This window comes from Bombus terrestris, chromosome 2 (genome assembly GCF_910591885.1).
Source record: "Bombus terrestris chromosome 2, iyBomTerr1.2, whole genome shotgun sequence".
NCBI lineage: Eukaryota > Metazoa > Arthropoda > Insecta > Hymenoptera > Apidae > Bombus > Bombus terrestris.
Window position 1 is genome coordinate 9,114,955 of NC_063270.1, and position 26,038 is coordinate 9,140,992.

Sequence of the window (26,038 nt, forward strand, 5' to 3'; positions counted from 1 at the left end):
CTATAGCAAATTGACGAAAACAATTTTACGATAAAAATATAAGAATTAATAAATTGTAGGATATCGTAATAGAAAAGCAGTTGTTTGTGTCAACGACGATGACTGTACAAATGTGGCGATTATTGTCCATATTGAGAGTTGATTTGCTATCTTGATTCTGTGTCAAGCAAAATGAAAATTTAACCCATTAAGAACCAAGGAGTAAAATGAATGCATAAACTTTACGTAAACCTATATTGCTGAAAAACTTAAATAAATAAATTACATATTACCTAGTTTGTTAAGCTACAAAAAGGGTATATTAAAATAATACACGAGGTTAGAGAGATTCTATGTGTAGGAAAGTAATTAAAACGAGTTCAAGAAAATCGCGTTTACAGTACATTCTGTATATTCAAACTTTACGTTTTCTTACATGTGACAATAAGATGAATAATAAATCAAAATAAGATGAAAATGAGGAGTAACAAAGTTGCGTTGGAGGCTGCAGTTTTTAGAAAATCAAATTTGAAAACTTGTCAAGTATGCGTATGGGAAATGAAAAATAAAGAAAGATGTTAGAAAATGGCCATTTTTTGACTTCCTTGGGTACGACAAATTCTAACAGAACATTTAAGAGCATCTTTCAAGAAACTAATCCACGCGTTACACTTAATCTTCACCTTTTCCACATACTGAACCATCTAGGAAATGATTTTTTCGCAATTCTGCTGGTAAATCAATCGAAGCTTGGAATCGAGCCAGTCCAGAGCATCACAGGATCGTTGTTAAGTTCATCAACTTTGCACCCGCATGCCTGTGCTACAATGTCTTCCAATCCGGTTTTATCTGTGTCAATTAATAGGTAAACAAAGTATTTTTAACTATTCGACTGCCTTATTCCAATGCAATTATTCGGTTCTATTTCAATTTGATATTTTTGATAGTGAATGGAATCGAATGCTAATTGCAATCTGGAATTCAAAGTCCCCGTTTCGAACATCGAAACTGACAGATGCAATGGGGAAAGGTCTTATCTGTTTACGTCTTCAAGCTAGTATCTGAGAGTGACTCTGGCTGATTTTTCGCACTTCATAATTACTTCAAAGTGTTTACATTAATTCTGTTTTTAGACCGAGTGTAATTCGTTGCTGGCATACAAAACATATATATGCGGATACAAAGTCAGCGAGCGTATCGTTCATCATTGTTCTCACGTAGCAACCATCTAGTGATATTACAGCAGAATTTCTGAGATATTACGATGTCGATATGGACGAGAAATTATCCTATAAATGAACAAGAATATGAAGAAAATGAAGATTAAGTGTAACACACGAGTAAGTTTGCCAATTTTTCATCTTCGCACTCATTTTTTTTTTTAACTTTCCCATCGCTTTTCGGATAAATGGTAATAACATGCTTGTTCGTCGAAAGATGCTCTTAAATGTCCTGTAAGAATTTATCGTTCGCAAGGAGATCTAAAAATGGCCATTTTTCAACATCCTTCTTTTCCGTCCCAAGTGTCTGACAGTCGTGGCTGAACGTGTTCAAACTCTATTCGTTGGAAAATGTGACCTTAAACAGAAGAATTTTATTTTACATTACCGGCTTATATTCGCTGGTAGAATATGTAACTTCTTACAGATTGTTTACTCCTGTCTAATTGGAAATTAGCCAAATTCGTGTAGACTTGAATTTCCAAATTTTATTTTCGTTTGTGTGTGCAATTCTGCTGTGTTTCATTTTTGTCTCATTTGGTGTCATAGAATATTTCAATGGTATCACGCAATTGTTTGCTAAACTATTTATTACAGAAAAATATATCTCAAGCAATACGTACTTTGTTTGGAGGAGGATATCTTACGATGACCAATAGATCTGTCAAGGAGTTTAAGACCTCAATTTGTTTTTATAAATTGCATATGTTTTCATTTAGCTAGGTTTATAACCCAGTTCGAGGCGAATTCAAATTTTCTTTTCTTGAGAAATCCAAGATGATTTCGTTCTTCGTAGCACGTCGTCGATACAGTTGTATTGTTATTTCTCTTTACAAACAGATATTTTCCAGAACATTCTCAGTTCCTGTTACAATCTCGTGGAATCGGTATTAAAAATCAATATTATTGTGTCTGGCAGTGCGTGTTTCTTGTATCGGTATCAATTCAGTTTACGATGGCTCATTTCGTTCGGAATCATATTTCAAGTAATTTCATTAAGTATGCAATGAACTATCGTAAATTGATTTGATACCTTTGATTTGAGCCACGGATGGCCCACGCTGAACTTCTCGTTCAGGTCATTTGGATAATTACATATAAGAAGAAACATTATCGCGAAATGTTTCATAATAATATTAATTGGTACATAATTGTCATGTTTAATAGGATTATCATACTGTAAGCCATCGGTAGGTCATGCGGCATGATGATGCGTCTTTGGATCGCACGATGGCGCTGCTGATTTGTTCAAATCCTTTTTCTTTCATTTTATTTGTCATTTATTATTGTTCGGCGAGAGTCTTAAGTCGTAATTCAACTAGGCAGGACATAAGCATAAAATTGTAGCAGCCCATGGCCGTATAGAATGTTCCAGGGTTGAAGCATATATGTTGGCCGCATAGCCCGCGAAACGACTTCCGAAGACAGGACGTCGTAAAAGAACAAATCCTGGCACTTATTAAAATACCTGTGAGCCTTCGAAGAAAAAATTTATTGTTTTATTGCCTACGGGTTTCTTCATCCCCACCTCTGAAGAAAACTTTCTCCTCCGAGCGCCTCGCTACCCTATAAAAAGCGAAACGAGGAAAAGTTCGTGATGGTAGTTGATGGTAGTCGATGGTAGTCACACGGTTAGTCAGTCAGACAGATAGTCACGGTTAGTTGTATCGAGTTTGTATGAATTTTGTATTGAGCCTGTATGGAGGCGCTATCGAGACAGTAGCAGTTTAGTTCAGTAATCATCAGAACTGTATCGTCATCGCTCGAGCTCGACATGCGTCACGATACGATCTAAAAACGACGCGCACTCGACATCGAAATTAACACTGTTGAAGTGAAACATCGGAGTACTATAACACCCAACATGTGCTCCATCTCAAATTGGTTGCCCCGACGTGATCTGAACGAAAGAGGTGAACGTGTTTGGGCCGCATAAACATTCTACCGTAAATCAAGAGTGTTTATAATGGCAAATGGCAACAAGAAAGGGGGCGCAATGAACGCCACGGACAGCGCAGACACAATAAGTCAACTTATTCCGTGTATCTCCACTACGGCCTCAAAGAATAGTGATGTAGTTCGCCATGTTGCAAGCGCAGTTCGAGGTGGCGCGCATCACGAGTGACAAATCGAAATTTACCGCTCACGTCACGAATTTCGGCGATCAATATTTAGATCAAATCGAGGACATAGTGCTAGATCCGCCAGCGACGGAACGATACGAAAAGCTCAAAAGTGAACTCATCAAAAGACTGGCCGATTCGGACGGCACGAGAGTGCAGCTATTGTTCGAAGGTCAAGAAATGGAAGACAGGACACCGTACCAGTTCTACAGGGACCTGAAGAAGCTGGCTGTCCCATCGATCTCCAGACGACTTCGTTCTGACGCTTTGGAAGATCCTTCTTCAGTGAATACGCAACAGGTCCTGGCCAAACAAGTGCAGAAGTCCTGACCACGGTGGCAGACAGGATCCACGCCCCGTACCCGGACAAATAGCAGCGGTCAGCGAGCAATCGAACCGCACCCCAAACACGGTGCATGACCGGGTAAGTCGATTGGAAGCGCAGATTAGCGCGCTGCTCCTCGACAGTCGCCACCGACCAGAATCACGCTCGCGACGTCGCAGATCGCGTTCGAGAAAAAGACTGCAGTAGCCCGGCATATGCAACTACGACAGAACTTTCCGTGATGGCGCGAATAAGTCCCATTTCCCATGTAGCTGGAACCAGGGAAATGCGAACAGCCGTCCGTGAACGCGGCGTACGGCGACGGCTTATGATTTCGCTCGCGCCGAATTTACATTTCGCGGGGTTAATTACCACACCATAATCGTTTAACCGTTCGAACAATGTACGCAGGTGTTCGCGGTGTTGCTGCTCGTCTTTCGAGCATCGTCGTCTGATGGGACAGCCAGCTTCTTCAGGTCCCTGTAGAACTGAGACGGTGTCCTGTCTCCTATTTCTTGACCTTCGAACAACAGCTGCACTCTCGTGCCGTCCGAATCGACCAGTCTTTTGATGAGTTCACTTTTGAGCTTCTCGTATCGTCCCATCGCCTGCGGATCTAGCACTATGTCCTCGATTTGATCTAAATATTGATCGCCGAGGTTCGCGACGTGGGCGGTAAATTTCGATTTGTCACTTGTGATGCGCGCTACCTTGATCTGCGCTTGCAACATGACAAACTACATCGCTATTCTTTGAGGCCGTAGTGGAGGTACGCGGAATAAGTTGACTTATAGTGTCTGCGTTGTCCGTGGTGTTCGTTGCGCGTCCTTCCTCGTTCGCCATTTGCCATTATGAACAGCCATGATTTACGGTAGGATGTTTATGCGGCCCAAACACGTTCACCTCTTTCGTTCAGATCACGTCGGGGTAACCAATTTGAGATGGATCGTAACGTGACAGACATCACACTCCATATAGAAATAAACATTGTTGAAGATAAACACCGCAGTATTTCAATAACACCCAACACATCCTCCACCTTAAAAGTATAAAGCGAATAAAAATTAGATTCGTCTGATTCCAAAATATAAATAAAAAGTTTATATAAATTATCCTCAACGATCAACATGGAATTAAGACGAAGATTTTTCGAGCGATATATCTGGACCGTCATGAAATGCAGTAAGAAGAAAGCAAAGCGTCAACTGAATGTTATATAAACAATGTTCAAAAATTTGCTGGCAAACAAGCAAGAGGATGTACTGTGAGAATAGTAACATTTTGTGACGACTGTCCGAATAAATCTCACTTTTATTTACGTGTATTTTAACGCTAAACATCGTTTTATGCAAGCTTTTTTTATTACGGCTCATTAAAATATTTCGAAAATTGTTGGTAGTATAATTTTTGTTTTGTGCTATTATTTCTTCATGGCTCACTGTCACAGCGAGTTGATTCCTTGCATATAAACGAAGCGTGCGTTAATGACTGCGGCCGGCTCGCAACAGTTGCTACACGCCTTGTGCTCATTAAATGCGGGCATAATGTATGAAAATCGCTTTTAGACTAAACAAAAGTCTATCACCGACCATTGTATCGCTACAGCTGTTAATATCTTTCCTCGCCAGGGTTACCGGAGGGGTTCCTTAAGTGAGGAAAGGTTACCCCTACTTCCACTGCCATACTCAATACAATCAAAAAGATAAACTCGCGTATTGGCCGAAAAGTCACATATACAAATAAGATCTTACTGCTGTAGGCACAGCGGTAGTGGTAGGAAGTTCCTCACTCTCTCTTACACACTTCTTCAAACTTCGTTCAAAATGTCCTGTTCCGCGCTGCAGTTAGTGTTGCGCGTTCTACTCGTTTCTGTGGTTGCTGTGAATGTTTCAAAGTTTTTCTGTTGATTTAATTGTGTTGGTTTAATTGGAATCTTAATTTAATACGCGAGTACATTAATCGAAGGGAAGAAAAACTGTTCCATACAGAACACTAGAATTATTGACATGTTGGCAATTAAAAAAAATTGTTCAGCCGATTTAATAATTTGATACTGTTTAGGATTACACGCGTATGTAGTACACAGTGCGCCGGGTGTAAAATCTACGAACCGTCACTGATTTCATATCTCTTTAATTATATCTTACTCAAATAAATATGTGCATTGTTTTTATAGTGCATATCATATATATTATCCTTTTTTTTCCTCCTACTAATTATTTTTGTAGTTTTATAAATGTCAACTCATATTTTATAAGCATTTCCAATGAATGTAATCACGCGAGTAATCCGTGGTACACGTGACCTCATCAGAGAACGACACTCGTCTATAACGTGACTATGCCGCAGTACTCGATGTGTTAATATTGATTTCAAAAGATCTAGTTAAACTTCGTCTTAGAGCACCACTTGTTTTACGATGGTTTTCGAATAATCTGATAGCAATCGCAGTCGATTTTATTAATTTATTTAAATATCGATATCTCATCCACCTCACCGATTTCGATGATTTTTAGATATGTTGTCGGTGCCACGATACTGAACAACTTTTTCCTTTACATACAGTCGTCACTTAACCTTAGTTTCCGCGATATTTGCAAAAACTCGGTAGCATTATAATCAATTCTAACTATACCCGCCTACTATATATAATATACTATATATAGTATAATATTGTAATCGCAAAAAATAACGACAACAAATGCTAACGCACACGCTGTCATGAATGTACAATTATAGTCAGAATTCACTATAGTACTACCAATAGTTTTTTGTTCCTTACCAGTAGAATATCTGGGAAACTAAGGTCGAACGAGGGTTATATGTATAGGAAAAAGTTGTACAATATCGGTTTCTACACATATTCAAAAACCATCGAAATCAATGAGGTAGTAGTACTTGTAAATAATTTCCTCAAACTGTAATAACGCGCAACTTTTGAACCAATGAATTGCGACACTGAAAGCCGTTGTAAATATTTCGTTTTATTCATCGATTACTATCAGATTATGTAATAAAAAATTAAAAACAAAAGTGGTAGGAAACTTCTGTTTGTAAACAGAAGTAACGATAATGCATATTATTAGTGTGACTTTGAGTTATGTTTACAACCGTATCGATAAAATATTGCGAAGAACGAGATCTTGCTATGTTCAACGAAAGTAGGTTTTGAACAACAGGAAATGACCTTGAAACACCAACACATTTAGGTTAATGAAATTCATCTTGTAGTAGGCTACAAACTTGACTAAATGAAAACATATAGTTCCATTTAAAAAAAAACAAAGATCACCTTAAGATTTCGAACACGCCTCCACCTGGATAAATCTGATAGTCATTACAAGATGTTCCCCACGGAACAAGGTAAGTTTTACTTGAAACATATTTTTCTGTAACAGATAGTTTAGGTTTAGGAAATAATTACGTGCTTTATTTCAAATGGGACACCCTGTATATAGACGTAATAAGCATAAAAAATGAGACATTTTTTAATTTCACATTTAAGTAAAACCAAAATCTGTTTAATTAAAGAAAGACTTTTGTATAGACATCTACTCTTGTTGAATCTCGATTAATTGATACCTTTTCATATCGTACATAGTATCGTAATCTTACTGTGCTTTGAATCGGTCATAAACAGAGTGTAAAGTCCTTAGGCCATATGACATAAAGATGCGTTGCGTATGAAGTCTATTCTGTTATCTTGCCTATGATTACGTATAATGTACAATATATCGACTATTAATTTACAGTATTACTTTTGTTGATTTATGATTATATAACATTTTTGTAAGAGAATATACTTTTTCTTATAATTCGGTGTAAGTGATCATCAAAGCGATTTGACAACTCTTTTTGCAATGATTGAAAAATCACTGTGCTAAATTTACAAAACTATGTAAATAGGTAGTATGAATACTAACCAACTTACTTGATATTTGTTCTCTACGAAACGTTATTTGTTTATGTCTTCACATTATCGTCTAATAATAATTTTGCGTAATACAGTTTCAGAGTTAAATTTCATGCCATTTGAACATGCCAAAAGATACGAATCCTCGTGATGAATCTATTTTAAGTTCGAAGTAATACTGATATATACAGAAGTATTACTGCAGAGGCGGAAGTCTCCCCATATGTTTGTTAATGCTAACTGCTATTTAGGAAATAAACGATTTCATTAACAATACTTAAATAAGACATTACTGGGATAAAATGGAAGGTCTAAAATGGAAAATCCTCAATAATTCTCTTCTTAATTCATATTCGTCTAGTTCACGATAAACGACTAAAAGATTGCATTGCACGTTTTGATTAGCGAACTGTACCGAACACTAAAATAGAAGTATTTAATTAGATTTCCTGTGTATGGATAAGGCAAGATGTATGTTTTAATCTGACAATGTTTCATTTGGAAGTCATACATTTCACTTACCTTGTGAACGTCAAATACACACGATAGCGTCTTGAATATTCCACGCGGTCGAAAGGAAACAATTTCACGTCCCAGTCGGTATTATCGCATATTACAATGAATTTCCCTTTTACTATTGATTCACTGGCTCACGATCGTTTCACAATTTGTATGCTATACGTAAGTTCTATACGTATATACATACACTACGTGTTGAAACACCATAAATTTTAGAAGAAAATTTTTCGAAGAAAAGACACGAGCAATTGACACTGATTAGAAAACAGATATTGAATACGATTAAATCGTTGAAATACACACTCGCCGATATAATTAGCGACGGACACAGAGAACGAACAGTCGATAGACTTTTTCGCGAAGACACATCAAATCAACGAGAAATTTTACAAAACGGTCAGCATCAATCAAGGTACTACTGAATACTGCTGAGTACAGATAATTACACGCATGCGCTCACACTCCTTTGCACTCTATATTCAGCGGGAAGTATGAAATCCATACATCACATCTCGCATTTATAAACGTCGCAACGAATATATAGTATGTATTGTAATTATAAAAGAAATATATTGTATACATTACTGTGAAAATTATATTATCGGTGTCACCTTTCAATTAATAATAATACATACAAATCAGTGATTATAAATGAAAAATTGCGTCACCTTTTAATTAGTGTCGTCTTTCAATTAAAAATTATATATATAAATCAGTGGTTACAAGTGAGAAATTGTGTCATTGATAATGAAACTGATAATAAATGAAGACAGACAGCTGTAATTTATATGTGTATATGTGTGCAATGTTTGTATTCCTTTGACATATGAGCATGCTCAATTACAAGATATTAATAGATATACAAAAAGGATTACATTAGTTTATAAAAATGAAAATGAATCATGCTCTATAATATGTTTAACGTGTGTTCAAATGTATAGATCATAGGTGATAGAATAAATTATTAAATATTATAATATATCAAAGTGAATATAACTTGATATAAACCGAAGATAGAAGTAAGTACAAGACGTAAATGTAACGAAAAGCACATGATCGAGACCAAAAGTTCTAAGTAAATCTATACAGAACACAGTATCGATTATCCCACTGTTTTTCGTTGTCGTGGAGCTATTATGCCATACAAAATTTGTTACTACTATTATATAGCGAATTGAGAAAGATTTAATATACTACAGCCTCTTTACAATTAGATGGACAATGTTGTTCTTTCTTAGTTATAAACGAATAATGCTTTAAAATAAAATTGTACATTTAGGAAAAGCTTCAGCAAGTGTTCGCTACAACATAAATAATCTCTTACTGAAGTAGTCAAGTATCAAAACATACAATATATACATATGTATGTATATATATCTTAAAATTAAATACTGCGATAATAAATATAAATATCTCGTTAAAAAACGATCGTAATTTTAAAAACTAGATTCTTAAGATAGATATACTACCTTAATGATTTCAACATATTTACATAGCAATGTACATCTATTACATATGTAGTTTTTGTACATAAATCGAGAGTGTAATGTGATGTATAGTCCGTTACGTTCATGATTTTTTGCTATTTTTTAACCTAGTGCATCATTTTGTGAAGTTTCAAAATTTTTCCTAAGCGTTGCTTCGCCGTTTTCATTCCTTTCTTTGGTTTTCGTTCTGAAAATTAAGTAAAAATAGTATAACAATAGTATTTTGATAAGACAGAAAAATGATTTTAATAAAATACCAGAAGAAAAAATGTTCTGAAATAAGGAAGTATCTTACCAACTGGAACCGGGGCGGCTAATTTCGCTTTAACATCCTTGAGCCTATTAGGACTCGTTAATATCGAACCGAATCCGATGCTTGTTTTTGCGGTATTTTCCGAAGAGGTGGTCGATGTACCAGTTGCCGAAGTTACAGATGAATTCCTTTGCTTCTTTTTATTATACGTCCGCTTAGTTGTGCTCTATTATGTTATACAAATTAAAGGTAAATCAGTTTCACCTTAAATACCGTTCAACGAAATAGAAAGTAATATAATCAGAAATATAATTTATCAAAGTATATCATAAGTATGTTATAAAAGAAGTATAATTTGCAATCAAATATTCAATAAAATCAATAGTAATATCTGTGTGCCATAGAGTTATATGTATGTATATACATCAAATATATAACATATTACTTTTGCTGATATTATGATATCGTATTCAAGATACATGCAACACATGTTATGAAACGAAGAGTGAAACCGTAATATGCCTACCAATTTCTTCTTGGAGCCCTTATCCATGTTGTTATCCAGATAATCGTCCTATGCGATATGAGTATGCAAGAAAGAAATAATCATGGAAATACAAATGAATGTAAACATAGGATCGCACATAGAATGATAAATGAGTTAATTTGTGTTATAAAGAGGAACCTATATTATCTATTGAGTTAAGAACTTATTTGATTATTAATTAACGTGATAATCAGTATAATAATGAGAATAACAATAACAAAAACATCAACAAAGGGATAAAAGCAAATTTGTACATACCGATTGTTTTGCACGTTTCGCTGCCGCTGCTTCGAGCCCTTTTTCGACAGATGTTTTCTTGACACCTTCTCGAGCTGGACGATTCGTTTTTGGCAAGAGAGGTCCTACTCTGGCTTTTGGATTCCATGCCTCGTCTATCTGACTTTTCGCTTTAGGTTTAAAAATAAAATCTTCATCGTCTGAAGCGTCTAGAGTCGGGTAAACTATATCGAAAATATATATATAATAATGTTAATTATCAATGCAAACGCACTCGCATGAAGAAGTAATCTTTTTATAGTTTCACATACTAAAATCATCGTCCTGGTGAACTTTATCGATATTTTCTATAGACTGATCGTCATCCTCGTTAGTTTGAACTTTCGTAATTTTTGTAGATTTCGATGTACTATTTGACGTAGTTGAATAACATTGTTCACTGAAGGATAGCATCCCGGCAATTGCTTCCCGAGTCGAAGGAGATGCCCTACCAGAACTGGTTGTTTTCAATTTATAAATACTAGGACACCAAAAACGTAAAACATAACAATACTACACTATTAAAAAATAATACACTCACGCGCAAGTGCGCACATTTACATATTCACGCACGCATACATACACTTCTGTTTGTTCTTTTAATAAAAAGAGAAAGAAAAAGAAAAGGAAAGGACAGATGAAATAATAAAGTAATGTTAAACATGCGTTTTCAAATAAATTCCTCAAGCATGCTAACTTTTCATATTATCTTACCCAGTAGGTGGTGGCATAGGTTGACTATATTGCGATATCATTGATGTCCTATAATTACCAAACGTTGTAATACATGAAAATGTTTCAATTTGTTAAACAATTAATACGTACGTTACATCCAATCTTTGAGTCCCGTTTCCTAAGGTATAAGCCGAAGCTTTTAATAATTCTTCGATTCCATTTTTAGGTACATCATTTAAAACGTCAACATCTCCATCGTAATCGCGTTTTAAACGCTTTTGCGTATTAGTTTTGGGTGTTCTCTTTCGTTTTGGCGATTCGTCAATAGTAAATCGACCATAATCGCTTTCATTGCTGCCGTCGTGAAAATCGTATATAGAAGTTTGTTTCCAAGTTAATTCTTTCGAAGTCCCAAGGGGATGGTCAGAATGTAAATTATTATAAGTATTTATGTCATCATGTGTACTCCTAACCACCTCGTTATTGCCGAGCTTAAATCTAATTACGGTTGGACTTTGTTTACCCGGTTTTGACGGTCTTCTATTACTAACAGGGGAAACATTTTTCTCTTCTAATGTTGGACTTTGAGTTTTGGCATAGGGATACATGATGGGTTTCGGTAATGTAAGTTTTAACGGTGGTCTACCGGATGACGGTGACTCCGCGATCGCAGAATTCGCTTTACTCGTCTCTTTTAACGTTGCTTTGAACGGATTATCAGGCATTCTATCGGCAACATCATAATCTACGAAATCTTTATTCAATGGTTTCTTTTTCTTGCGTTTACTCTCTCGCTCTGGTTTCGGGGGATTTAAAGATATTAAGTATCGTTCAGCATGTCGAATTTCCTTACTGAAATCTTTTAACAATTTTTGACTATTTATTGTTTCTGGTATTTGACCTCTACTGGTCATATTATACTAAAATAGAAGCAATTCAGAAATATTAATGAGATACATAAGCTATGATAAAATGATTTTACCATGGAAAAAATGAACTCACGTCCTTATCTGTGTTCCACTGTTTTAGAATACTGAGTAATGCTTTAACACCCTGTAAAAGATACGCTGGACATTTCTTTCCTTCATTGTTTAATTCTTTCAATTCTTTCAGCAATTTCTTTGCTGCAAACCAATTGATTGTCTCAAAACCAGGATATTGAAATTTGGCAGGAGTCTTCATTTTTTTTTCTAATTCGTATATTCTATAAAGTTTGGAGATTAAGTGAAACATCTGAAATGATCTTTAAATCAATGATCACTGTCATGTACTCACTGTAGTTGCATTGGAATGTTAAGGCTATGTACAAAATTTCCACCAAAGACCAAAGAATCAACTGGAGTTAATACAGCATGTATCCAACCTGTTGGAATCATCATAGTTTGGCCTTGTTTTATAACGCATTTGTAACACGCATCAGCTTGATCTCCAAAAAATGTTTCACTCTGCGTTGAGCTGCACATCCAATGTTGATACAGTTGTAAATTAGCAGGGGTAGGCCTGATCAGATAAAACACTTTCTCTCCGCGTAGCACGTGATACCACACAGATGTACCACCAAAATCAATGTGGAAATCTGTGAAACTGTCTTTGACCCCCATTAGGCAATACTTTTGCACTTCGGGGCGTTTTATGTCACTATCCTCAAGCCAATCACGCGGCCAAACAGAATTAACCCAGTCGAGTTTACGCGCGATGTATGGTGCCTCGACCATTGGTGAAAGACTGCAACGTTTATTTGTCAATTTATATATTATATATATATACATATATTTCCTAGAAACATTTAAAGCCAATATGTGGCAAGGCAATTAATATTGGTATACCCAGTGTTTGTAAATTCAAGACTAATCACATTAAGAACCCTTGTTCTGCAAGGGGAATTGTAATATTCAACAAAGTCTCTTAATTTCATTCTGATATTACTTTGTCTTGTAACGTCGATTACATCCATGTCTCGATCTCCACCTGAAAAAAAATCAGTTCTATCTAGCACACACTTTTAATGCATAAGAGTAACATAAATATTCATATATACAAAGAATTAATACCTATGTAACTTTCTACATCATAAACGCTGAAGTTTGGTGGTGGAACGGTCATATCAAGTCCATCCTTCCCATCAATTATAATAGGACTTTCAAAGCCATTAGCTTGTAAATATTGAAGGGTCAATTGCTGTCCTCTAACATGTTTAACAACTTCATCAGCTTTTGGGAAATGTCTGGATTTTAATTCCCTTATAAATACTGGTGTGCCAGTTTGAACTGGTTTTGTATCAGCATCGGGCTCGGTATAATCATGTCTATGCCAATTCAATTTTGTTTTCACTGAAATAGAATCAACATTTGAATAATAAAAGAGCTGTAGATTTTTTTATATAAATAGTACAGTAAGAGAAAATTAATTTCTATGTGCTCACTAAGCGATGGCCCGCACATTGCTTCACAATGTGGACAATGGTATTTGTCAAGATCTATGGACATATATTCTTTTACAGAAACACACCTATAGAGAGAAAAATATAAAAATTATTTTAAATGTTATGGATACATCTTGTTACATGTAGAGGATATTCATAAAATATAAAATCTGGCCGCATAATTTACTTTTGCATCAAAAATTTTCGCGTCATTAGGATAGGTTATGCGAGTATCAACAAAACCTAATTCTTTTGCTGCAAAAGCTGTAACCATTATTTTCAGAAAAGATATCATGAAAAGGAAATCATGAAAGAGTAGCTAAATTATTTAATGGGTTTTGTAGAATAGGTGACGAAACGTGTTTATATTCGTTCCCGGAAAGCATAATTTAATCATAGTGTTTGGAGAGACCGTTGTTTTTAATTATCAATATTTCAAACACTTACCCTCCATGATACCATTCTTTACAAACATCACATTGTATCATAAATTGTTCGAAATCGTAAGAACGGCCACATAAACAATATGTAACTGGTAACTCCATTTTTCGTGAATATTAACGCCCAATACACTTTCGCGATTCTGTATCGTTAACATTGGATGGTAACTATAGTAGCCGTGATGCGTCGCTAAAGAGCCGCCCTGTTATCCTTCTTTGAATGCATACTAAAGGAGCATTTCTATTTTTCGAATGGAGATTTAATGGAAAGGTACTCTAATTGAAAACCGGGTTTACTTTTGTGTGAATATGTATATATATATATAATTATATACATACACTTACAGCACTTATGCGTCATATAGCTTTTCTTTGAATAAATACACAAAACATTTCTGTAAGAAGGAATCATAATATTGGTTTATTTCGAGGTTAATTATCGAAAGTGCGTCATTCTGAGATTTGAATCTTCTTATTTCATAATCAAATTTCATAAAAGATAAAAATGAAATCGTCACAAACAAAGAAGCTAAAAACGAAAATTTTGAAAATTGGTATAAAGCAAACCAAAGCGTGAGTAAATGTCGAACAATTAGAATGCTTCTTAACAATTTTATCTGATATGATTAATGTGTTGGTAAATTTGTTAAAACACGTATTGTATTGATTCAAAAACTTCAGTTTTAAATTTAGGCAATTACCACAATATAAAGCACAAAACAAGCTCGTTCAGGGAAAAAGAAAATCTTTTCTTAAATGTTTAAATATGAATTCTTTGGGCAAAAAGAATAAAAGTGCTCAAAACAGTGTGTTGCCTGAAAATTCATTAAACAGAAAACAAATACTCTTACAATGTAATTTAAAACGTAAAAAGAAAAAGTGCACCAATATAAAAGGAATACAACGTAAGGAATTTATTATTCACAAATTGGGATAAATACTGCACGCTATTTATAGGTTGAAGATAAAATATGGTATAGTATCTTTATTGAAGTAAAGAACATCATTATGGAAACAGGTTGCTTAAATTTCAGATTCTGTGGATCTTTCCTTCCAGAACGATGACTCATTAGGAGTACAGTTAACCAGAGACAGAAATGACCAGCAGTATTGCAACATTTCAGAGCAAAAAACCATAGGTTCACCAGTAATAGTAGAAGCTCTGTCGAATAATCTATCCTTGCTAAGCATACCTGATGTACTTAAACAAAAAGAACAAAAGAAAATGAAGGGCGATGATTTTGACAATAATCCATTACATATGCAAAGTATGAGGAACGAGGCCTGTGTCATTATTGGTGAATCGTTAAATCCAAATGATAGTTTATCTGATGGAGCAAAGGATACTAAAATCGTATCACCATCCAAGAGTAACTGCAAACCACGTAAGGATAAAAAGCAGTTACAAAATAGCAGTTCAAATACTACTCCTAGTAATTCAGCAAAAGCTAAGAGATCTTCTGACATATGCTACACTGGAAGTAGCATCCATAATAATAGAAAATGCGATACATTGGAAACAGTAACTTCAAGTAATAATGATACTGTTCTCATTGATCAGCACTTGGTACGATTTTATTGTCTTAAGAACAAAGTAGTCGCAGTTATGTCGAAAAATACACGATTTTGCTTTACTGGAAAGTTAATTGTACAAGTAGTATATGGGGCTATAGAAGCTTACGGATACGTCATTACCACACAGAACAGTCCAATCGAAATTTATTCACCAAGAGGATATAGTAACGTTTTGATCGAAACGAGTGAAAAATTTTCACAAAATTTGGAATCAAATATATGGGTATCTTTGTCCACAGAAGGCATTGATCAAAACCAAGAGAACAAACTAATTGCAGACATCAAAGAAATACAACCCGGCATGGCAGTTGTTTTGTTATCAAATTTGGAAAACAAATTGACTAGGTTTTTACATGTTTTTTATCCATTTAAGCTATTTCCAGAAATAAGAAATGTACCTTATCATTCTTGGACTAACCCTAAGAGAGCTGAAAGAATATTACAGTCGAATCTTTATATTGATAATTATGCGTGTAAGGAAATAAATATTGATCAACGTATTACGCAAGAAGTTACTGACAAAATGTTGAAACGTTGCCGTGAGAACGAATGGTCTTGCACCTTAATAGCCGGTGGAAAAGACGTCGGGAAATCAACTACAATGCGATGCTTGATAAATACTCTACTACCTGTTTCCAAAATGGTGGTTCTTGTAGATGTTGACCCAGGACAAGCAGAATGCACACCAGCTGAATGTATATCGTACAGTTTAATTACACAGCCCTTATTGGGACCAAACTTTACGCATTTAAAGACTCCGGCTTTTCAATTATATATCGGAGATGTGAACGTGTCAAAATGCATTACACGATACATCGAGGGTATTAAAATGTTGATTAATAAATTGTCAAGTTGCCCAGTTTTGTCACGCCTACCTATCGTTGTAAACACGATGGGTTTTTCACAAGGTATTGGTTGGGATATCATCTTGTTTACGATCAAATTGATTCGACCTTCTTTCGTTGTACAGATTATGTCTGAGAAGCCAAAGAATAACTATATCGAATACTTAAGTAAAGAAGTAATAAATCGACAGGTAATTGTAACTATTTTACCATTCTATACATTTGAATAGTTTTGCAAACAGATACGTCGGAAGAAACGCATTGTTTGTAGCAATTATCCTGGTCGAGTTGGTATACGAATGTTATTGACTGGAGTCGACCATGCGATCACGAATTATTCGTGATACATTCAAATGCAGAACGTAAAGGTACTCCAGGACACGACAATTGGAACATGGAGCCGTATCAAAAACGAGAACTTGTAATGATCTCCTACTTGAGTGAAATTGACCAACAAGACTCTTGGAATTCCGCGTAAGATATATGAATTTAACATATAATATTGTGGTGGATATTAAACGTGTTGCTTTAAATGACGACACGAGTGAATACTTGTGATAGTCAGATATATTTAAAATCGTTCTAAGTACAGAATACAGAGTTAGTATAATACGTCTTAATTGTCGTTCGCTCAATGCTATTCAATATAAGGATACTAAGTAATAAATGTCCTAGAGAGCATGTTCGCTTATTTATCCTGGTCGGGGGAGTACCGGAAAGGTTGAACTCCGGTTGACGGTTGCACGTAGCGGCGATATTGTTTTGCCCAGAGTTTGTTTACTTTTAAATCTCGTACATCGTAACAGTGTCAATATCCCGAAGCAAAACAGCAACACGAGTCACTCTCGATTCGAATCGTCCTATGACTCATGTGCCGCTACAATATCAATATTATTTGATAGTCATTTTAATATATTCACAATTGTTTGATCTATGTTAATGGTGTGAATTCTATTATTTCTTTAGGAGACGCTATGACCCTTTATCGTTCAGCATCAACGAAGCTGTTCCATATGTGTTAGTATCATCTTTCCGCACGCGTCGAGTGAAAGGTATCAAATTATTAAATTACTTTAATATATAGAAAATGTCTTTACTTACAGAACATCTTTTGCATCGTTGTACATTTCAATTCCACGAACGTCAGTACCTCCGTCGCATGCATTAAACGTAGTGAATGGTAATATAGTAGCATTATGTGGAATCGATATGAATAACAATGAATGGCAAAAAGGTGGAAGTATGGCTGGTCCACGTATATTAAACAGATCACCTCTTTGCCAATGTTATGGGTTTGGTAAGCATATCAACGTACATATATTTTTCTCTGTTTGTATTTACTTTATAATTTGAAGTTAATGCGTGACATTGCTTTGTGTGTAGGTATCATCAGAGGAGTTGATATGGAGCGACAAGAGATATTTATAAACACACCATTACCAGTTTCTACAATGCGGTACGTGAATTGTTTGATGGGATGTATACAGGTACCTATTACGCTACTACAAAGTAATCAACACAAGAACGTACCTTATATCGGTGGAAATGATGTTTTACCAATGTCACGAGAACATCGCAGGGGGTATTTCCGTATGAGGTATCAAAACAACGCTTGATACAATAACGATAAATTTTTATAATATATTTTTATGTATATCAAAAAAGGGTTGTATATGTATCATCTATTTGGTTCCATTTTTTAAGAATACGCATTTGTAATATTGTTTTTCTTTTTTCTTCTTTCGTTTCCTTATTTTTTTCATCGTACCAAACAAAAAGAAAAATGTATAAAATGTATGATGTGTGTTTGAGGCGTGTATGAAGTATACATTTCAGAGAGAAAGACAAAGATACAATTTTAATAGAAAAGACAGAAACGGTAGAAAATACTGCGAGGTATTTGTTTTATCTTGATTGTAATAAAATTCAAAATAAATTGGAAAAAACTTGATGAAATGCTTAAAATATTCGCTATATCCTCCTTTTGGACTAGACGAAGCGAGATCTGGTTCACGTTTGATCGTTTTGTCTTTGCTTAAACACTATGTTCGCTATGTTTAAACATTTTCGATTTTTCTAAACGTGTCACGATTAGTTCGTTTCAATCGTATTACACTCGAAAAAAGGACAAAGAGATCTAAAAATGGCAGTTAGTGTTTGAACGCTCCAAGACTTTCCTATTAACCTTTGTCTTTTTGACGCCGATAAATTCTTCACGTCCGTGTAGTGACGCGGGAATCCGAATATCTCTTCGAGTTCGGTTATCCACAAGGAATCACTTTCGTCTTTCATAAGAATTGGTTTCAAAGCCAATTTGCCTACGAATGTAAAGAAATCATTAATAATTAAAACGCGATTAATACGATGAACGGAGAGTAGCATTTTTAAGGATTAAGAATATGTACCTTGTTTTAGCGAGTTTACTTTCGTAGTAACAGTCCGAATCTTTTTAACAAGCGAATAACGTTGACAATGCGGTGTAAGTATATCCTGAACGTCTTGTTCTCGTTGTGTAGACAATGAGTGTATTTCTATCGGTAAATTATGCCAGTATAACCTCAACCTATGCTGAGGAGAAAAATCTGCCGAGTCTATCGTGTCAGGTTCTTGTCCTAAATGTCTGTGACACAACGAGGTTTCAATGTTCTCGATGTAAGAATTCTGTAAAACTTTCAACTCGGTTTCAACTTACCTGTTAATTTCCAACCTATATTCGGTCGGCATCGAAGCGACATTTTCATATAACCAAAACAAATGGCATGCATTGTTGACTTTCTTTAGCAGATCCTTGATACGACAGTACTCGAAGAATAGGATACCAGTTCCTTTTGGATCTGAAGCGAAAAATCCGTGAAAAACAGTAAAACGCTTACGCGTTCTTACGTACACCCTCCTAGTTTACAAGTATTGTATTTTCTGCTCTCCTATGGAGATTAATCCTTATCTCAGATTACCAGAATTCTGTTCGTCTAAGAACAGAATGCAATACGTACTTCCATGACAAAATGTAATAATATTAGGTTGGTAACTAAACGATTGCGGCTTTTGTCATTACCACCTAATTACCACTTAGTTGCCAACCTAATAGTTGAACGAAATTAACGAGTTAACAGCATGGAAGAAAATAATGGCTTTCAAAAACGGGTACTATTAACCATTATTCTAATATGTACTTATAAACGAGGGTGTACATACATATGCTATTGTGTTTAAAAGTAACTAATCGAACCATAGAGGCCGAGTCGCATTGGATTAGCCAAGCTGAGATCATTGCACGGTGATCCACCGATTAATAAATCGATAGGCGCTATTTCTTGAATCTTTTCCTTCGTGATATCTTTTACGTTACCCAAATGAACGATTCGATCACCAAAATGCGCAGCGGTCACCATTAACGCATCCGGGTCGATCTCGCTCGCGTAATACGTGTCCACGGTTAAACCTAACTTGAGAAGTACTAGTAAACCTGAAAACATCTATCTTTAGGAAAAATCGGTAAATTACGACTGGACCAAATGCCAAGCTTCTTGGCAGAGAAAAAAGAGTAGAATCTCAACGCAGCACCTGTACCGAGGCCATCGAATAAGGACAGCACGCGTATCTTTTTCTTCTCCCAATTATGTTTCATTAACTCTTGCGGATTAGATTTGCAATTCGTACGGAACATATTGATTATCTTGTCTTTCCAATTTGCTCGTGGCTTGATGATCGAATCGGAGGACGGTCGAGGCTTATTGTTAGTTGCGCAGAGGAAACACTCCCAAGGATCTTCCTGAAGAACTTGTTCATAGGTCGTTGGGCATAACAGGTGTTTCATGCAGGCAGTACAATACACTCTGAAGAAATAAGAAACAGAGAAAAGCACAATTTATCAATGTTCATACGTTTGGAAATTATACTTGCAAAGACGAAGAAAAGTTCACCTTGGGCAATCCTCTTTGTCGCATATGATCATCATGCCAGAGGCTGCGCACACCGTGCAGTGAAACTGATCAACAACCAATGAATGAATTGGACGATTATTTCGGCTAAGTGAAATATTGTACAGTATATTGACAGTCCCAGGGTCTAACAACCAAAGCTTGTCGGTATATTCTATAGGTATATTAGTGAAGCAAGAAACGTGTAGCTTCTTAGAAATTTCTAAACATTTGTAACTTCCTTTTAGTTAATTTACATGGTATTTATGAAAAGAAATTTGTTCCATATTTCTTTCCAAATTTGTTCCACATTCTTAATTCTATGAATCTCAATTTTATGAATGATAGACTATTATAAATTATGATGATTTATGACCAACTATTTTTTAAAAACATATTCTTCTTGTACCTGCCATTTGTGTAATGGGCATATATAGTGTATCTATTATTCTAATATATTTCTTTTAACTTTTCAAAAACCGATAACCTGCTTTGTTTGCATTTCATAACTAACTTCCGAACCCTGGGACTTTTTATAGCATGTACATCGAAACAGGAATACTTACGCACTTGGCGTCATTGCCGAAAAGGAACATGCAGGGCTTATAGTGATCCTAGAACAGTTCAATTTCCAAGCATGAACAACGATTTGCCTTTGCAAAATTATAGTACGAGGTCTCTGTGACGTTATCGATGCGTTAACTAGCGTTATCTTACCGAGCAACTTTTGCACAAAGATCCCTCGAAGAATGGATGAATTTCCGTCTTACCCTCAGCAACTCGTAGACACTTTAGGCATAACGATTCGAACGCGATGTTTCCGTTCATCGCAGAACGTAAGTCATCTAGATCGAAACAGATACTTATGTTTTACAAGTGATATTTTTCCATAACGTATATGGTGTGCTGAGATTGATAGCGGTGTAAGCGAATCAAGATTTTGAGAATTCAAAGTTTGTCACGTATCTCGACTCTTAACACTTTACTTGACCGCTAGCAGTTCAACAGCATACGCACGTCCGATCAGCAGCTCGGCCGCAGATTCTCCCTGGCGTTGGCTCTGTTTTGGTTTAGACTCTCCAATACCATTCTTTTTGTTCATCGCGAACGGTATCTTTTCCAAATTGGTATAAAACTGTGGGAGCTTACGAAGCAACTGAGCAAGGTACCTTAGTACTAAATAACAAATTACTGCTCAAATAATGAGAAAGATCGTCGACGATAAAAACCGATTAATCGGCTATCGGTCGGTAAAGTTAAAAAATATCGTCCCTTTAATTTCATTAAGAAGATGATATAAGAGAGCTTACACGCTGTCGCTACAAATGTTTCAACGTTTCCGCGTACTCACAGCGCGACATTGTATCCATTCGGCCGAACTTACCACTGTTCTTTATGTCATTCGTCCGGCCATCGTCTACATTTGCATTGTTCTTCAACTCGTTCAATTTCTTGGCTATGCAAGCTGAATATTTATCGTATATTTTGACGGAATCTTCTTTTCTTTGAGCGCACGATCTTTTGGAATCTTCCTTCCTTGCGAAATATTTCAACGCGTCGTTTACAGTCCAGTTCTCGGTTTTGAATCCCAGACGAGAGCAATAATCCTAAAAAAAAAAAGAAAAAAAAAAGAATTGGAAAGTAACGGCTCAAACGGAATTTTGTGGATTACGAAAGACGGTGAAAACGACACAACACGCGGATAAATACCTTGGAGGCTTGGAGAACCCCAAAGAGGTATATGTGCTTTTTCGTATTATTTATGTAGTCGCGCATTTTTTCCATGCCCTTGTCGAATCTCATGAACAACTGATGGTGCACCTGTCGCGCAATAAAAATCGTGTAACAGTCTACGCGTATATTCCGCTCCATTTCGATGGAACGTTTAGTAACGTTCGATAATTTTTACCTCTGAGAGCTGGTAATCACCGTACCACATAATCCACTGGCAACCAAAGCTTGGTTCACGCATGCAACAGTCACGATAATCGATAATCATCGCTGCAACGTAAAGGGAGCGTGTTTGGGAAACGTGCGAAAGGATGTTTAAAACGTGAATTTGTAATATTCGAAAGACGCTTGAAATATTCGAGGAGTCTTGAAATTGTATTTACTCGCGAACAACATTGTCGTTCGTAGTTCTACGCGACGATAGTACGTAACACTTCCCACCGTTAATTTCTCATTGTTCGCGTATTTTTAGTAATATTCGTGTTAACAAAGTGGTCGCATACGTACGAACGACAGTGTACAGGTGGAATTTCATCCTATCGATATTCGTAATAAAGATCGAAACGATTGAAAACTGTAGGAGAGAACGCGTAATCCGCGAGCAGCCTCGTAAAAGAAGGAACTTAAAGCGCATTACCTGGCCACCAATTGTGTCCGGCGATTTTAGCCCACGTTATAATCCCCGGATTCTGTTCTTTCAACGGCAAATGCGTTAAATCTACGTTGCCTCGTTGCAGCGAATCTTTCGCTTTTTCAGCCAACTTTTTCCCTTGACTTTCGCCTATCGAAAGAAATCCAGCAATTGATATTCGCATCGGAGGAGAGACAGAGGAGGAAAATAAAAGAACGAAGAAAGCAACAACATACGTTTTTGGTCTAGCAAGTATTTCTTCGTAATTTTTGCGTTCTTCTCCCTAAGTCCGTTTAATCTCTGTTGTATCTTGTCTGGATATGGGTAGAACTTGATTTCGTCTAACGCTATGTACGAAAAATACGATCAAATTGATGTGACCGTTTTACCGGTTCGTGCGCTAAAGCAATACTCTCCTATTTCTTTCTTTTTTATTTTTTTCTTTTTTTTTGGAGTCGCGACCTCCTGTTATTATTTCGCAATCGTAGTTCAACCGGATGGAATCCGATTACGCGCATAAAAATAAGTCGAAAGTGTAGTACCAAAGTCTGTCATATCGTAGGTTTCGCTATCGTTCTAAAAGGAGCGAGATATGAAAATTTTTGATCGAAAGAAATGCCTTCTTCTCGCGTGCTTTCCGTTTCGTTAGCGCGAAAAATCTATCAGCTAAGAATAATTGGTTGCAGGAGTCGCGACCCACGTATTCGATCACTTACTTTCGATCGCGCATTGTAAATTGTTCTCGATCCAGGTGAAGTAAGGCTTGGTTAAAGTGCCGCCCAATAATCTCCGCAACATCTGAAGCGAAACTCGTATCTAAGTAATAAAATATGAGAGAGAAAAAAATGGGAGAAAAAGATGGAAAAAGAAAACCTGCATAGTTGCGTCGATGACACGCATTCGCGCTTCGTTCGAATTCTGCGTTAGTCGGCTCTTGAGGTTGTACGAGAACGGTTCGATCTGTGTCTTTTCACTCAACTAAAACGAAACGCCGATATGTCAGTTGGCAATTTTGAAAAATCAGTCGCTCGCGGAGAGCGTTACCCCTTAACTGTCCAGTTTCTGACAGTCTCAGACTCGTACGTCTCGTTCGGTCACGTTGCAATTGATACCTTGCGTTTCATCGAACTACACCGGGTTATTCGGCAAGTTCATAACGTTTGTATCCCGGCCACTTACTCGTTACAAGCACATGGAGTAATTGAATATTCGATTAATTTCTCGACAAAGTACAACCAACGAGTCTTTGGTAGGGTTTGACCAAAATTTTCTGGACCGTTAAGGGAGTAAGAAGAACGAAGAGAAAGAGAGAGAAAGAGAGAAAAAAAAAGAAAAAATAAATAAATTGAAAGATATATTCACTAATGATATACGAGCTTCTCCAATCCAGTAAACCCATGATTTGCCTGCTTCGGACAACATTCCTACATGGTCGGCATCGATAATTAACGCTGTAATATCACATAGAAACGTTTACTTAGGACATAGCTGCAACATCGATTGCGTTCGTCTCGTCGCGTCACGTTGCGTCACGTCGCGTCACATCGCGTCACATCGCGTCACGCGCATTCCCGTGATCCTATTCCAGCTTTATACACGCGTTTAAACTTTCGATCGGGTAAGCCGATCGCTAGGTTCCAGTCTGCCGCTAATCGATCGAGTAGCAAACTCGCGAGGTACGAAGTCCGAATACGAGCTTCCGAACGAAAGTACATGTTAGAAAGAAATAGTTTTGAAATTCTCGCCTGGCCACCATCCAGAACAACAGCCCCACACCAGCTTGCCGACGAAAAGATCCTTGCTGATTTTTATCGATCCTCGCGTAACCCTTCTGACCTCGTGATATTCTTCGCCCCACCTGGATCCTTTGTTTCGCAGCTCGTTGTTTCTCGCCGCTTTTTTCACGGGCTTGGTCGTTTCGTTGTTTCGTTCGCCTTCGCTGGACGCTCGACTTTCGGACGAGATTCTTTTCGCCAGAGGAAGCGTATCCGTATCGTCGAAACTCGTCGATTCGACTTGGTCGAACCGTTCAAGGGCAATGTCGCTCCCCGATGGTTGCTCCGACGAATCCTCAGTTTCCATTCGATCGGCCATCGACGCGTTATCTTCGACGCTGTTGTTCGTCGACGAGGTACCCTCGCTGTTACATTCTTCTTTCGAGCAACGACGTGCAACGACGTCCTCGTCGTTGTCGACCAACATTTGCTCCTTCTGCTCGTCGAAGGTGGGCGCTGAGATCTGAAAAGCGTCGAGTTCGTTGGTTTCCAAGATCTCCGTCGTGATCACACAGAGATCGCTTTCCTCCGTGCGATTACAGTCGCGTGAAACGAAGTTAGCCACGTCGTTTTCGTAAGACATCTGCTGATCAGATGCACGTGTCTGCGGAACGTCAATTTGCATGTCGAGGCTGTTTGCCGCGTGATTTGATCCATTCGCCAAATTATCGTTGTCGTCTACGATGGACTCTCGATGGTGGTGTTGTTTTCGAGCCCCGTCAGGAAGAAAATGTTCCGAACTTTCGGACTCTTGGTTCGTTCGTTTCTTCGATCTGTCAAGACCCGCCTTTCGCGACCTCCAAAACTTATCTACGGTGTTGGAGTGGTTCGCGGTGGCCGAATCATCTCCTCTATCTTTGCGTGAGCTCTTCTTTACCGCTTTCCCGATGGACGAGTATTTGGATTTGGATCTAGATGGAAATTTGCACTTTTGTTTCCTCTTGGTGGACGATCTCAAACGAGTACTCTTCGTGGTCTTACTTGCGGCATCGATGCAGTCATTTGCCAAGGGCAACGAGGGCTTTGAAACGGTGGCGTTAGTCTGGACGAGCGATCGTTCATCCGACACCGTGTGGAACGGCGCGTTGTTTCGGGAAACGTCTGATACCAAGCCCAGTTCCATGGCGCATACCATGGACCAAACGCTGTTCCCCGCCCATCGTTGCAACTCATCCTTCCTGGGTAGATTCGTTCGCTCAAAGACCTGTAACACGCGTACAATTCGAACTAGAAAGCGCAACTTTCATCGGGGGTAACAACTGGGAATGTTTTAGTCGCGTTCGATCATCGTTCTCGTGGATTTCCAGGGTCTCCGTTTCGAAATTTCGTTGGAGGATCGCGTGAGATCGATCGCGGCAACGCGTTCCCTCGAAGGACGACGC

At 37.1% G+C, this 26,038-nt stretch overlaps 3 protein-coding genes and 1 long non-coding RNA gene across 17 annotated transcripts in view; 1 reads left to right on the plus strand and 3 right to left on the minus strand.

Annotated features, from left to right (window-relative positions):
* The window catches only part of LOC100648008 (trehalase), a 44,786-nt gene extending 30,391 nt beyond the window's left edge, over nucleotides 1-14,395 (minus strand). For 3 of the 9 annotated variants that reach the window (XM_048413447.1, XM_048413444.1, XM_012317468.3), the window contains exon 1: nucleotides 1,823-1,840. In XM_048413447.1, the coding sequence (XP_048269404.1) occupies nucleotide 1,823 (1 nt within the window). In that variant the 5' untranslated portion in view covers nucleotides 1,824-1,840. Of the gene's footprint in view, nucleotides 1-1,822; nucleotides 1,841-8,082; nucleotides 9,754-9,861; nucleotides 10,046-10,345; nucleotides 10,394-10,624; nucleotides 10,828-10,914; nucleotides 11,124-11,356; nucleotides 11,405-11,467; nucleotides 12,238-12,319; nucleotides 12,522-12,592; nucleotides 13,043-13,143; nucleotides 13,286-13,368; nucleotides 13,648-13,739; nucleotides 13,826-14,186 lie in introns of those variants that run through there. The other 6 variants (XM_012317483.3, XM_003393644.4, XM_003393643.4 and 3 more) reach the window with 6 other exon arrangements.
* Nucleotides 369-1,816, minus strand: LOC125386602. The gene is made up of 2 exons (XR_007226937.1): nucleotides 1,625-1,816; nucleotides 369-1,557 (listed from the first exon to the last, which is right to left on the minus strand). It is a non-coding gene; the product is annotated as an uncharacterized LOC125386602 (long non-coding RNA).
* Nucleotides 14,396-14,518: 123 nt separating the features above from the next.
* Nucleotides 14,519-18,550, plus strand: LOC100648388 (polynucleotide 5'-hydroxyl-kinase NOL9). 3 transcript variants are annotated; one of them, XM_003393646.4, is made up of 7 exons: nucleotides 14,519-14,752; nucleotides 14,861-15,084; nucleotides 15,214-16,790; nucleotides 16,871-17,073; nucleotides 17,566-17,616; nucleotides 17,703-17,896; nucleotides 17,983-18,550. In XM_003393646.4, the coding sequence occupies exons 1-7, from the start codon at nucleotides 14,685-14,687 to the stop codon at nucleotides 18,213-18,215; spliced, it is 2,550 nt and encodes an 849-aa protein (XP_003393694.2). In that variant the 5' UTR covers nucleotides 14,519-14,684; the 3' UTR covers nucleotides 18,216-18,550. The 3 variants fall into 3 exon arrangements, with proteins under 3 accessions (XP_003393694.2, XP_012172911.1, XP_012172919.1); XM_012317521.3 differs by having other exon boundaries at nucleotides 14,873-15,084; XM_012317529.3 differs by lacking the exon at nucleotides 14,519-14,752 and having other exon boundaries at nucleotides 14,942-15,153; nucleotides 15,237-16,790.
* LOC100648272 (DNA (cytosine-5)-methyltransferase 3B) overlaps nucleotides 18,216-26,038 on the minus strand; it is a 60,548-nt gene continuing 52,725 nt past the window's right edge. For 3 of the 4 annotated variants that reach the window (XM_020866576.2, XM_048409520.1, XM_020866590.2), the window contains 17 exons: nucleotides 24,627-25,860; nucleotides 24,244-24,332; nucleotides 23,755-23,859; nucleotides 23,598-23,679; nucleotides 23,118-23,228; nucleotides 22,888-23,031; nucleotides 22,429-22,520; nucleotides 22,230-22,340; nucleotides 21,904-22,126; nucleotides 21,237-21,364; nucleotides 21,086-21,133; nucleotides 20,523-20,587; nucleotides 20,164-20,435; nucleotides 19,829-20,065; nucleotides 19,292-19,433; nucleotides 19,005-19,219; nucleotides 18,216-18,917 (listed from right to left, as the gene is read on the minus strand). In XM_020866576.2, coding sequence (XP_020722235.2) covers nucleotides 18,691-18,917; nucleotides 19,005-19,219; nucleotides 19,292-19,433; nucleotides 19,829-20,065; nucleotides 20,164-20,435; nucleotides 20,523-20,587; nucleotides 21,086-21,133; nucleotides 21,237-21,364; nucleotides 21,904-22,126; nucleotides 22,230-22,340; nucleotides 22,429-22,520; nucleotides 22,888-23,031; nucleotides 23,118-23,228; nucleotides 23,598-23,679; nucleotides 23,755-23,859; nucleotides 24,244-24,332; nucleotides 24,627-25,860 — 3,525 coding nt within the window. In that variant the 3' untranslated portion in view covers nucleotides 18,216-18,690. 4 annotated transcript variants of the gene reach the window in all.